General features: G+C 50.2%; 1 protein-coding gene across 1 annotated transcript in view; it reads left to right on the top strand.

The window, feature by feature from the left end:
- The window catches only part of MOB3A (MOB kinase activator 3A), a 34,887-nt gene extending 23,905 nt beyond the window's left edge, over positions 1–10,982 (top strand). Inside the window, exons 3-4 of the mRNA XM_029057396.2 lie at positions 7,711–7,913; positions 9,672–10,982. Of these exons, the coding sequence (XP_028913229.1) occupies positions 7,711–7,913; positions 9,672–9,701 (233 nt within the window). The 3' untranslated portion in view covers positions 9,702–10,982. The remainder of the gene's footprint in view (positions 1–7,710; positions 7,914–9,671) is intronic.
- The last annotated feature ends 3,152 nt before the right edge of the window (positions 10,983–14,134 follow it).

Below are 14,134 nucleotides of genomic sequence, written 5' to 3'. Positions count from 1 at the left end.
CTTTACTTCTCTGTGCCTCCGTTCCCTCATCTATCAAATGTGGATTAAGATTGTGAGCCCTATGTGGGACATGGATAGTGTAGTAAGTGCTCAATAAATACTATTGAATGAATGACCTTGTAGCTACCCAAGTAGTTAGTATGATGCCTGGCAAGTAGTAAGCACTTAACAAATACCAAAGACACGCACAAAAAACCCCCCAAAACCTTAGTAAGCACACAGGGGCTCTAATCGTCAGGTGCCTGCGTGGGCTTTCCTTCTACGTATCAGAATGCTGAGAAGATGCCGCAAGACTTCAGAGAAGCTACTGTAATGACCGAGTCGAAGAAGACAGAGGAGCGTCATTCAGCCACTGGCCCGCTGCCTGATCTGGGACAGGTCTCTCACCAGCCTGCCCGCCCCCCCCTGCCAGCTTCCAGTTCTTTTGTTCTGATATAAAATGATATAAAAAATGAGATAAAATACTTGTTCTCCTGTCACTCTCAGACAGTGAGCTCTGGGTGGGACACGGATCGTGTCAAACCTGATTTTTCCGTATCTACCCCAGTGCTTGGCTTCTAATAAGTGATATTTTCAATACCGTACCAGTCCCCTAGACTGCAAACTCCTTGTGGGCAGGGAATGCACCTACCCAACTCTGTTGTAGTGCTCTCTCCCGAGCTGTTAGTGCAGTGCTTTGCACAGCACTCAGTAAATACCATTGGTTGACCATCATCAGCATTATGGGAAAATTTTAAAAATAAAGAACTCCAAAGGGACACTAAGCATAGTAGTAGTAGTTAAGCGCAAACTGTGTGCAGAGCACTGTGCTAAGCGCTGGAAAGAGTACCTACTAAGGAAAACTCACGCTGGGACCTACTCTTTGCACTTTAATCCTCACCTCAGCCCCTCAGCACTTAGGTACGTATCCTTAGACTCTCTCTATAATTGGTTTTCTTGTCTGCCTCCCCTTTGTAGACTGTCAGCTCCCTATGGGCAGGAGGTGTCTGCCAACTCTGTGGCATAGTCCTCTCCCGAGCACTTAGTCCAGCATTCGGCACACAGTCTATGCTCCCTAAATACCGCTGATAGGTCGGTCGATTCTGACACTGCGGTGAGCCACTCCCAGACAGGTGGGACTGTTGGACGATTGCCCCCCAGTTCCCGACCAGTCGCAGTGTCCCAGCTGAGCCAGGCCGCATAAGCTTGCGCCCTGGCGGGACTGAGTGCACAGGAATGAGTGAAAAGGTGGAGTTGGTCAGTGAGACTGATGGCTAGGCTCACAGGGCAGCTGGATAAGAAGGGAGATATTGTAGCTGGGATTGGGCTGTGGGGGAGAGATGAGACCTCCCCAACCCCGCCCACAAGCCTCTTTTCCCCCCACCTGGCGATTTTCCCCTCACAGTGCTACGATCCAGGAAGGCTGTAGGCCCATTTTGTCCCTCCTCTGCTCCCGCCCTGGCCCGGTTTCATCTGCATGGGAATCTCCATCCCCGCTGTGGAGCCCCCTGGCGGTGTCTTCCTGAGCCTGGGGAGGTGGTAGGGAGGCCGTGCTGCTCAAGAGGGAGAGTGGGCTGGGTGTGCCCCATCCAGTACTCAGAAGGAGCCTGGCCTGCTGGGCAGTGGGCTGGATTCCAGACCTCCAGGAAGGAAACAGCCAAAACCCATGACTCCAGAAGCGGGGTGGGTACCTCTGTTGGAATCCTATTGATTACCACTGGGATAAGACCTGGCTTAGGGAGCCAAATAAATTGGAATGCCAAAGGGTCCAAAAGTCTTCCATTCTGCCCTTTGATTTGTCAAAAGAAAACAGAAATTGCTGCAGCTTGAGGGAAGAGCAGAAGGTTGTCCAATTGTGAGCATTGTTCCAAATAGTAGCGAAGAATTGCCTAACCCCTCCCTCCGCCCCAATCTCTGGGGATTTAGAAAAAGCTGGCATAATGACTGTGGTGTCTGTTAAGCACTTGCTCTCTGCCAAGCACTGTATTAAGTGCCGGGGGAGATATAAGATCAATTAGGTCGGCTAGAGTCCCTGTCTCACTTGAGGCTCTCCTTCTGAGGGGGAGGGAGGGAGAACTGGTATCTTACCTCATTTGGCAAAGGAGGCCGAGAGAAGTGAAGTGACTAGCTCAAGGTCACACAGGCCAGGGACAAAAAGATTAGAGCCCAGATCTCCTGACTCCAGGCCACACTGCTTCTCAGCTAAGGAAATATATTTCAAAATAGATGCAAAATAAGATAATTTAAAATAAATACGTTTCTCCTATAGAAAAAAAATGCCAGGAAGCTCTCCATGTTGAGGAGACTTGACATTGACTAGAACCTGGCACCGAGCCAATCGGCTCTCTGGGCCCTCCCTCTGCTCCTCCCCTCCCCAGTCCCCCTTCTCCCGCCCTCTGATCTTCCCCCTTTCTCTCCCCACAGCACTTGTGCATATTTGTATATACTATTTATTACCCTATTTACTTTGTTAATGATGTGTATATATCTATGATTCTGTTTATCTTGATATTGACGCCAGACTGCTTGTTTTGTTTTGTTCTGTTTTGTTTTGTTGTCTGTTTCTCCCCCGTTTAGACTGTGGGCCCGTTGTTGGGCAGGGATTCTCTCCGTTGCCGAATTGTACAATCCAAGCGCTTAGTACAGTGATCTGCACATAGTAAGGGCTCAATAAATACGATTGAATGACTGAATGGGCAACTCTCACTGCCCCTTGGCACCCCAGATCCCCAGAGGCATGCACGGTTGAGCTGGGGGAAGGGGTGGCGAGGCTTCCCTGTTCCTGCTATGCAGCTCTGAGGGACTGGGATGGGACAAGTTTTTTTGGTTGGTTTGTTTTCAGGAAGGTAGTGGGATCCTCCTCCTCCTCCTCCCTCCCTCCCTCCTCCCTGCTCTTCCTCCTCCTCCTTCCTCCTCCTCTTTCTCCTCCCCCCACCCCCAATCAGAATTTATTGCGTACCCTCCTGTTCACAAAGCACAAACTAGGGCTCTTGGAAGCAGTCACTAAAAAGTCCAAGTTTTCAATCAGTGAATGACATTTATTTATTCATTTGTTTTTTGAGTACCTACTGTGGGCCAGAGCACTATACTACGTGTGCTGGGAAAGCAGAACCAAGAAATCCAATGTGTTTGTTCTCTGGTCTCAAGGAATTTATGGTCCAACAGGGAGAGCTACACAGATGCAGATTATTTCCAGATGGTGGGAGGGTGGGAACAGGAAAAAGACCAAGGATATAATAGGCAGCCCCAGACGTGTGTCAAGCTAGAATAGCTGAATGTATAATTTGACTGCACAATTTGAGTATGCGTAGGCACAGAAGTGCTGAGGTTGGGCATAAAAGCATCCTCAGGTTTGGGAGAATTAATCGAGTAGGAGGGCATATTGAAGTTGGTGTTCCAGGCAGGGGCCAGGCATGAGCCAAGGGCCTGATGTGGGAGAATTGAGAGTGAGTTGCAATATGAAAGTGAAGGGGGTGAGTTGGGGAGTAGCAGGAAAAAAGTAGCAGTGTGTCCTAGTGGAAGGAGCACCAGCCTGGGAGTCAGAAAACTTGGGTTCTAATCCCAGCTCTGCCACTTGCCTGCTGTATGACCTTGGGCAACTCACTTCACTTCTCTGGGCCTCAGCTTCCTCCACTGGAAAATGGGGATGAACTCTTCCTCCCTCCTACTTAGACTCTGAGCCCCACGTGAGACAGGGACTGTGTCCAAACTAATTAGCTCGTATCTACCCCATCACTTAGTACTGGGGTTGCGGCAGAAGTGGACGGGGTCCCTTCAGAGCATGGGGACACAGGTCGAAAGGCTCCAAATTGCATACCCGGTTGACAGGCTGCCACCCCGAGGAGATTTCCTCTCCGCTTCCTCGCCCTCTTTAACTGCACCTCACCCTGTCACCAACTTGGATTCAAACCGGATCTCATTTTCACCAGTCATTTTACCATTGCCAACCTCCCCAGCCGTGAAATCCTCCTCCCACCAGAACCTCCTCATCTTCCTTTTCTCCCACCACCCCTGCCCCCCGCAAGTCTGCGCTCTTTCCCCACACTGGGTCCTCCGATCTCACATCCCCCTCCACTTAGCCCAGGCTCTCGTGCCCCACTTGGAGTCCCTACCCAGCCTCCACTCTCTTGATGCGCAAGTCCAGGACTTCAACTCCACCCTCACTGCCGAACTCAAGGCCCTCACTCCCTTGCCCCCCATGGATCTCCTCCCCCCCACCCCAAAAACCCCGGGGCCCAGATGGCCTCCATAGCGCACCTCCTCCGCTCCTGGCCTCACACCGCCAGGACCCCCTCAGCCACTTGGTTTCCTCTCACCTGCTGCGTCTCTGCCCTTTCTTCTACTCAACATGTCTCTCCCCCCATCGGCTCTTATGTGCCTGTTGCTCCACCTGACTGTTGCAGACTGTGACCTCCCTCTTGAAGCTCCCCGTGCCCCAACCTCTTCCCCTGTCTCACCCCTGATGGACCTTGCCAACTCTTTTGTTGATAGAATGAAATCATCAGACATGTGCTCCCCCCAAACTCCCCCTCACTTCTCGCCTCTACGACCATTCTCTCTCTCCACCTTCTCAGCTGTCTCTCGAGAGGTGATCACCCGTCTGCTTTGGAAATCTACCCGCTCCACCTGCTCCTCTGACACCATCCCTTCTCCCCCTCTCAAAACCCTTGCGCCCACCCTTCGGCCCTCTTTGACTGCCATCTCTAACTGCTCATTCTTCATTGGCTCTTTCCCTTCTGCCTTCGAACACACGCACGCTTCCCCTCTCCTCCGAATCTCACCGCCCCATCCAGCTATTGCCCCAGGTCCCTCCTCCCAATCCTGTCCGAACTCCTCGAACGGGTTGCGTGTGTCAGTCCTTCTTCCACATTATTTCCTCTCCAACCAAACGACCACCAAATGGACCAGGCGCTGGGCACATCTTGACTCGACTACTACGTCAGCCTCCTCGCTGACCTCCCTGCCTCCTCTCTCTCCCCACTCTGCATTCTACACTTCACTCCCGTTGCCCACAACAGTTTCCTAAAGCACCGTTCAGCACATGTCTTCCCCATTCCTCACAAACCTCTGACGGTTGCCTGTCCCTCTCTGCGTCTGGGAGAAACTCCCAACTGCCGGCTTTATGGTACTCCATCGGCTCTCTCCCTCCTATTTATCCCCGGTCTCCTGTCATTGCATCCTAGCTCGCACTCTTGGTTCCTCTCCAGCTAACGTACTTGCTGCATCTCAGTCTCGTCTCTCCCACCGCCAACCTCTTGCTCACACCCTCTCACCCCTTACGTATAGGTACTTATACTCAGATGTTTCCCCTTCCTGTAATTTATTTTAGCATCTGTCTCCCCGACACGATCGTTAGCTCCTTGTGGGCAGAGGTCATGTCTGCTTATCTACTGTACTCTCCCAAGCTCTCAGCACAGTGCTCTGCACAGACAAGTGCTCAGTAAATACCACTGTTGGATGATGGATGGATTGATTGTAAGTCTGGCCAAATTTCTGGTCTACTAAGCGTAAGAAAACAACAGAGCTGTGCATCATTGGTGGGTGTGACATAGCCTAATCGGCGTATCTTTGTGACTAAATTGACGATGGAGTCTCGTGCCGTACGTGGCAGGTGAGCCTCGGGCCCGTCACGAAGACTTCAGGATATAAAACCCAGGTGAAGGATTGGTGATGGCGCCATTGGCTTGCGCAGCACCACTCACACTCTCTCACATTGGCCGGTGGTGTTCCCGCTGGACCACGGAGGGCTTTTGTGTACATGTGGCAAATCAGCCGTAGAGTTGATAATCTATTCCGGTCACCATATGTAAATATTTTCACGTCCGTCTTCCCCGCCATCGAGTGGAGGTTGCTTGTCAGCGGGGACCATACCGTGTGCATCGTGTCCATTTTTCACAGTGCATTGTATCCGATGGCCCCTCAGTAAGCACCATGACTATTATTGTTATTGATAATACTCCTTGTGGTATTTCATTCATTCAGGCGTATTTATCGAGCACTTATTGAACGCAAAGCACTGTACTAAGCACTTGGGAGAGTACAATATAACAACAAACAGACACATTCCCTGACCACGGCGAGCTCACAGTCTAGAGGGGGAGACAGACATTAATATACGTGCATAAATAAATAGATTACAGATATATACGTATGTGCTGTGCAGATGGGAGGGAGGATGAATGAAGGAGCAAGTAAGGGTAGAGCAGAAGAGGAGAGGAGGGCTTAGTCAGGGAAGGCTTCTTGGAGATGTTCCTTCAATAAGGCTTTGAAGGGAGAGCAATTATCTGATATAAGGAGGGAGGACGTTCCAGGCCGGTGGTAGGATGGGGCCAAGAGGAGGTCGGCGGCAAGATAGATGAGATCGAGGTACAGAGAGAAGGTTAGAAGGTGTTTGTTAAGCGCTTACTGTGTGCCAGGCACTGTACTAAACCCTGGGGTAGCTACAAGGTAATCAGATTAGACCCAGCACCTGTCCCACATGGGGCTCACAGTCTTCATTCCCATTTTGCAGATTAGGTAACAGGTGCAGAGAAGTGAAGCGACTTGCCCAAGGTCACACAGCAGACAAGTGGTGGAGCCAGGACAAGAACTCAGATCCTTCTGACTCCTAGGCCATGCTGCTTCTCGCTATTGCTTCAAGCAACTAGACGGGCCAGCATGTTGTAAGTGTGCCTAATGGGCAGAGAAGCGGCATGATGTCGTGGCTAGAGCTCAAGCCTGGGAATCAAAAGGTCTTAGGTTCTAGTCCCGGCTGCGCCGCTTGTTTGCTGTATGATCTTGGGCAAGTCATTTCACTTCTCTGGGCCTCAGTGACCTCATCTGTCAAATGGGGATTGAGTCTGTGAGCCCCATGTGGGACAGGGACTGTGTCCAGCCTGATTAACTTGTAGCTACCCCAGTCAGTCGTATTTTTTGAGCACTTCCTATGTGCAGAGCATTGTACTAAGCGCTTGGGAAAGTACAATAAAACAAGAAACAGACACATTCCCTGCCCACAGTGAGCTTACAGTCCTACTATTACTACTATCTCTGTTGTTACTCCACTAACTAGCACTTAGAACAATGCATGACACATCGTAAGTGCTTAACAAGTAATTAATGTTGGTATTTGTTAAGTGCTTACTATGTGCAGAGCACTGTTCTAAGCGCTGGGGTATACAGGGTAATCAGGTTGTCCCATGTGGGGCTCACAGTCTTAATCCCCATTTTACCGATGAGGTAATTGAGGCACAGAGAAGTTAAGTGACTTGCCCACAGTCACACAGCTGACAAGTGGCAGAGGTGGGATTCGAACCCATGACCTCTGACTCCCAAGCCCGTCCTCTTTCCACTGAACCACACTAGTACCATGATCATTATTGTTAGGACCTATTGCTGGCCAAAGTGACCAGGGCAGAGTGGTATCATCGACTGGCAGGCAGCTGCCAGGGTATTTATTGAACACTTACTGTGTCCAGGGCACCGAATTAAGGCCTAGAAGAGTACAACAACAATATGACAGATACATTCCCTGTCCACAGGAAGCTTACAGTCTAGAGGGAGAAGATCGACCAGTGGTATTTATTGAGCTCTGTCTGGAGGGCCCCGGTCTCAGCATTTGGGAAGAGTCCAGTAGAACAGGGTTGGGAGATGCGCTCCCTGTGTCCAGAAGATCCGGACACTCTGGTCCTTGGGCTCGGCCGTCCGGCCATGGGGTTCGCTCACTGCCGATTCCTGTCTCCTCTCTTCTAGGAACTCCATTTCCTAAGAACTTCCAGCAGGTGGTGAAGAAGATCTTGTCCAGGCTGTTTCGAGTTTTTGTTCATGTCTACATCCACCATTTTGATCGGATCACTCAAATGGGCTCTGAGGCCCATGTGAACACCTGCTACAAGCACTTCTACTATTTTGTGAAAGAGTTTAATCTGATAGATACCAAGGAGTTAGAACCACTGGTGAGTAGGCTGCCAGAACAAGTAATAGTTGATTTCGGTATTTCTTTTTCTTTCTTTCTCTCTCTCTCAGTCACACACACACACTAGTTTCAAATGATCAGAAGCAGTGTGGTCTAGTGGAAAGAGCTCGGACCTGGGAGTCAATGGACATGGATTCTGATCTCAGATCGGCCATTTGCCCGCAGTGTGACCTTGGACGGGTCTCTTCACTTCGCTGTGCTTTGGTTTCCTCATCTGGAAAATGGGGACTAAACACCTCTTGCTCCAACTGGAGTAGAATGTGGTACAAGTATTTTATATTTCAAGGGAGCTCATTGTGGGCAGAGTACTCATCTACCAACTTTGTTGTATTTTTTGAATGGTATTTGTTAAGTGCTTACTATGTGTGAGACACTGTTCTAAGTGCTGGGATAGATACAAGCTTGTCAGTTTGGACACAGTCCATGTTCCACGTGGATCTCACAGTCTTAATCCCCATTGTACAGATGAGGTAATTGAGACCCAGAGAAGTTAAGTGACATGTCCCAGGTCACGCAGCAGAGATGTGGCAGAGCTGGGATTAGAACCCATGACCTTCTGACTTCCAGGCCCTGTCCACTACAGCGTGGCTCAGTGGAAAGAGCACGGGCTTTGGAGTCAGAGGTCACAGGTTCGAATCCCGGCTCGGCCACTTGTCAGCTGTGTGACTTTGGGCAAGTCACTTCACTTCTCGGTGCCTCAGTTCCCTCATCTGTAAAATGGGGATGAAGACTGTGAGCCCCACGTGGGACAACCTCATTCCCCTGTGTCTACCCCAGCGCTTAGAACAGTGCTCGGCACATAGTAAGCGCTTAACAAATACCACCATTATTATTATTATTATTACATCCAACAGAAATTCCTCACAATTGGTTTTTAGGCACTTTATCAGCTCTCCCCCTCCTACCTTACCTTGCTGATCTCCTACTACAACAGCACATCCCATACACTGTGCTCTTCTCATGTCAACCTTCGATCTCATCTTTTTTTTTTTAATGTTATTTGTTAAACGCATACCACGTCAAGCACAGTTCTAAACGCTGGGGTCAATTCAAGTCACTCAGGCTGGATATGGTCTCTGTTCCACATGGGGCTCACGATCTAAGTAGGAGGGAGAACAGGATCCCCATTTTGCAGCTGAGGCACCTGGAGCACAGAGAAGTTAAGAGACTTAGAGTCACACAGCAGGCAAGTGATGGATCCAGAATTAGAACCCAGATCCTCTGGCTTCCAGGCCTGTGCTTTATCCATTAGGCCATGGTGCTCCCCTCCGCCGACCCCTTGCCCACATCCTTCCTCTGGCCTGGAACTCAGTCCCCCTTCATATCTGACAGACCACTACTCTGCCCACCTTTGAAGCCCTCCTAAAATCCCATCTCCTCCAAAAAGGCCTTCCCCGACCGAGCCCTCATCCCCCCTGCTGGCCCTCCCTTCCACTTCATAAACGCGTTTGGATCTGTCCCCTTTAAGCAGTTGATATTCCCCCCACTCTCACCCCCACAGTTCTTCTCTACACATCCTTCCACTCTGCCATTTCCCCTATATGTAACTGATTTTAATGTCCATCTCCCCCTGTAGACTAAGCTCCTTGTGAGCAGGGATCTTGTCTACCAACTCTGTTGTATTGAACTTTCCCAAACGCTTAGTCCAGTGCTCTGCCCACAGTAAGCACTCAGGAAATACCATTGATTGATTGATTCATCTCAGCACTCATTCTACTTCTTGTGTTATCTTGGGCAGAAGGAAATGACCTCCCGCATGTGTCACTGATCGGCCCTGGAATCCCCATCTCTCCAACGAAGAAGATGGTTTTGGGGAAGCAGAGACTCTTATTCAGTGTATATATGTGTTGTGTTTTGTTTTGTTTTTTAACCAAGAGCACCGTGCTGTTCCACCACCACTCTCCCGCCTCCTGCCCTGCTTCCCCAAGATGCTTCAGATAGTTAAAGGTTCAGAGTTTGGTTTGTTTTTTCTTTCATTTTCTTCCAAGTCAGTGTCCCTGTTTACTGAAGAGAGAAAAACCATCTTGCTTTTAAATCCGTTTCTCGCCAGAAGGCAGGCACCCTTTTACCAGCAAAACCAGCTTGCTCACATGCCTCCTCATCGTCTACCCAAATTCAGCTCTCTTGACCAAGGTGGGGGGTTTTTTTGTTTGTTTTTTTTAAAAAATGGTATTTGTTAAGCGCTTATTATTTGTCGGGCACTTCACTGAGCACTGGGGTAGACACGAGATAATCAGGTTGGGCACAGTCCATGTCCCACTTGGCGCTCACAGTCTTAATCCCCATTTAAGAGATGAGGTAACTGAGGCCCAGAGAAGTGAAATGACTTGCCCAAGGTAACGCAGCAGGCAAGTGGCAGAGCCGGGATGAGAACCCAGGTCCTTCTGACTCCCAATGACTCCCAGGCCCGGGCATTAGACGCAAGGCCGCCATGCCGCTTCCGGGGTCGATACGCCGTCGGACGCATGCAGCCTGATGTGTCGGCAGGGAAGCCACTGTGTGGGTTGCAAGCCCAGGCTCTGGCAGAGCTTTTTTCCAGTGGAAAGAGTGATCGTGGCCCAAAGTTGACCACTTGAAGCCCATTGCCATTCCTGCCCCTCCCCACTGAACCTGTTGTTAATGAAGAGACCTCTTCGGCTCATCGGCTAGGAGGCCTGGGGAAGCGAGTGGACACACTTTGGGTTGTGCCTGGCCACCAGCGGCTTGCAGCCGATTCCAAAAGCTGATGGGAAAAGGGGTTTATAGTGTATTCCCCTACTATGGGATGGAAAACCCCTTGGCTTTTTCACCATTAAAGATCGTATGGGGTCAGGGTTTTTTGCTCAGCAGTGTTTTTTCCCCTAGTGCCCTCTCACCACTCCCTCACTGCCCCCCCACCCCCGCACACACACACACCCCTTTGAAAATACCCAGAGCCGATAAAGGCTCCCATTCAGCTCTGTCCTGGCCCGGGGCCGAATTTTTACTCCAGTTGTGTGTCTCTTTTTACCATACCACTCTTTTTCTTGGAATGAACATGAGAATAAATTATGCTCTATTTGTACAAGTAGCAGTAGTTTGTCATTTGTTAAATTTTTAGAAAGGACTTGTCTGGAGCAGAGTGGATGAGGCTCTCAGGAGCCTAGGGGTGGGGATTGTGCTGGAGGATTTGAAGAGATTCTCCTGCTGGAAAAATGGTGTTTGCATTCTCTCACACTAGGGTCTGAGCAGGAAATCTGAGCCCCTCTGGGAGCCCCACTGGGGTCCCCTCCATCCCCCACCGCCCCAGAGCTCTGCCCTCAGTAGGGTCTAAGCTGGTGTTTGTTCCCAGTTGAAACCTCAGGCCTCAGGCATCCAGTTGCCTCTGCCTCAGCCAAAAACTGAAGATGGGCAAACTGGTAAACATCTCATGGAAGATACACTGGGCCCAGGGGTTGTAGTGTTGCTAATTTCTCACCTCTAGGGGGTGCAGCACTTCTATGCTGAGGGAACTGCCCAAATTGCATTTACATTCATTCATTCATTCACTCGTATTTATTAAGCGCTTCATTCATTCATTCATTCAATGGTATTTATTGAGTGTTTACTATGTGCAGAGCACTGTATTAAGCTCTTGGAATGTACAAATGGGCAACAGATAGAGACAGTCCCTGCCCACTGAAGGGCTTACAGTCTAATCTGGGGAGACAGGCAGACATGAACAATAGCAATTAATAGAATCAAGGGATGTACATCTCATTAAAACAATAGCAATAAATAGAATCAAGGAGACATACATCTCATTAACAAAATAAATAGGGTAATAAAAATATATACAAATGAGTGGACGAGCACAGTGCTGAGGGGAGGGGAAGGGAGAGGGGGAGGAGCAGAGGGAAAGGAGGGGGAAAAGGGGGCTTAGCTGAGGGGAGGTGAAGGGGGGAGTAGAGAGGCAGCAGAGGGAGCAGAGGGAAAAGGCGAAGCTCAGTCTGGGAAGGCCTCTTGGAGGAGGTGAGCTCTCAGTAGGGCTTTGAAGAGGGGAAGAGAGTTAGTTTGGCAGAGGTGAGGAGGGAGGGCATTCCAGGACAGCGGGAGGACGTGGACCAGGGTTTGACGGCAGGATAGGCGAGAACAGGGGATTGTGAGGAGGTGAGCGGCAGAGGAGCGGAGCGTGTGGGGTGGGCAGGAGAGAGAGAGAAGGGAGGAGTGGTAGGAGGGGGCAAGGTGATGGAGAGTCTTGTAGCCTAGAGTGAGAAGTTTTTGTTTCGTGCAGAGGATGATGGGCAACCACTGGAGGTTTTTAAGAAGGGGAGTGATGTGCCCAGAGCGTTTCTGCAGGAAGATGAGCTGGGCAGCGGAATGAAGAATAGACTGGAATGGGGAGAGACAGGAGGAAGGGAGATCAGAGAGAAGGCTGACACAATAATCCAGCCGGGATATTATGAGAGCCTGTACCAGTAAGATAGCCATTTGGGTGGAGAGGAAAGGGCGGATCTTGGCGATATTGTAAAGGTGAGACTGGCAGGTCTTGGTGACGGATCAGATGTGTGGGGTGAACGAGAGAGCCGAGTCAAAGATGACACCGAGGTTGCGGGCTTGAGAGATGGGAAGGATGGTCGTACCATCCACGGTGATAGGGAAGTCTGGGAGAGGACCGGGCTCGGGAGGGAAGATGAGGAGCTCAGTCTTGCTCATGTTGAGTTTTAGGTGTTGGGCAGACATCCAGGTGGAGACATCCTGGAGGCAGGAGTTGTGAGCCTGAAGGGAGGGAGAGAGGACAGGGGCAGAGATGTAGATCTGTGTGTCATCTGCATAGAGATGATAGTTGAAGCCGTGAGAGCGAATGAGTTCGCCGAGGGAGTGAGTGTAGATGGAGAACAGAAGAGGGCCAAGAACTGACCCTTGAGGAACCCCAACAGAGGATGGGAGGGGGAGGAGGAGCCCGCGAAGGAGACCGAGAATGAACGGCCAGGAAGATAAGAGGAGAACCAGGAGAGGACGGAGTCCGTGAAGCCAAGGTGAGATAAGGTGTGGAGGAGAAGGGGATGGTCTACAGTGTCAAAGGCAGCTGAGAGGTCAAGGAGGATTAGGATAGAGCAGCGTGGCTCACTGGAAAGAGCACGGGCTTTGGAGTTAGAGGTCATGGGTTCAAACCCCGGCTCTGCCACTTGCCAGCTGTGTGACTTTGGGCAAGTCACTTAACTTCTTGGTGCCTCAGTTCCCTCATCTGTAAAATGGGGATTAAGACTGTGAGCCCCACGTGGGACAACCTGATTCCCCTGTGTCTACCCCAGCGCTTAGAACAGTGCTCGGCACATAGTAAGCGCTTAACAAATACCAACATTATTATTATTATTATAGAGTAGGAGCCATTTGATTTGGCAAGAAGGAGGTCATGGGTGACCTTTGAGAGAGTAGTCTTGATAGAGTGGAGGGGACAGAAGCCAAATTGGAGGGGGTCCGGGAGAGAATTGGAGTTAAGGAATTCTAGGCAGCGAGTGTAGACGACTCGTTCTAGGAGCTTGGGAAGGAAGGGTAGTAGGGAGATAGGAGGATAACTGGAAAGGTAAGTGGGGTTGAGAGAGGGTTTTTTTAGGATGGGGGAGATATGGGCATGTTTGAAGGCAGAGGGGAAGAAGCCATTGGAGAGTGAGTGGTTAAAAATAGAAGTTAAGGAAGGGAGGAGGGAAGGGCGATAGCTTTTATAAAGTGAGTGGGAATGGGGTCCGAAGCACAGGTGGAGGGGGTAGCACTTGCGAGGAGAGAGATCTCCTCTGAGGATACTGCAGGGAAGGATGGGAAAGTGTGCGGGGGGGGGGGGGGAGGCAGTAGCGGGAGGGGTGACTTTGGGGAGCTCAGACCTGATTGTGTTAATTTTCGTGATGAAGTAGGTGGCCAGATCATTGGGTGTGCAGAGCACTGTACTAAGCACTTAGAAAGTACAATTCGGCAACAGGTAGTGACAATCCCTACCCAACAACGGGCTCACAGTTTAGTAGGGAGAGACAGACAAGAAAATGAAACAAATAGACAGGCATCACTACCATCAAAGTAGATAAATAGAACCATAGATATATATACATCATTAATAAAATAGAGTAATAAATATGTACAAATATACACGAATGCTGTGGGGAGGGGAAGGGGTAGAGCAGAGGGAGGGAGTAGGGGTGATGGGGAGGGGAGGAGGAGCAGAGGAAAAAGGGGAGCTCAGTCTGGGAAGGCCTCCTGGAAGAGGTGAGC

This window comes from Ornithorhynchus anatinus, unplaced genomic scaffold (assembly GCF_004115215.2).
Source record: "Ornithorhynchus anatinus isolate Pmale09 unplaced genomic scaffold, mOrnAna1.pri.v4 scaffold_93_arrow_ctg1, whole genome shotgun sequence".
NCBI lineage: Eukaryota > Metazoa > Chordata > Mammalia > Monotremata > Ornithorhynchidae > Ornithorhynchus > Ornithorhynchus anatinus.
The sequence above is the reverse complement of the archived record's forward strand: the minus strand, read 5'-3'. Positions and strand labels throughout refer to the sequence as shown.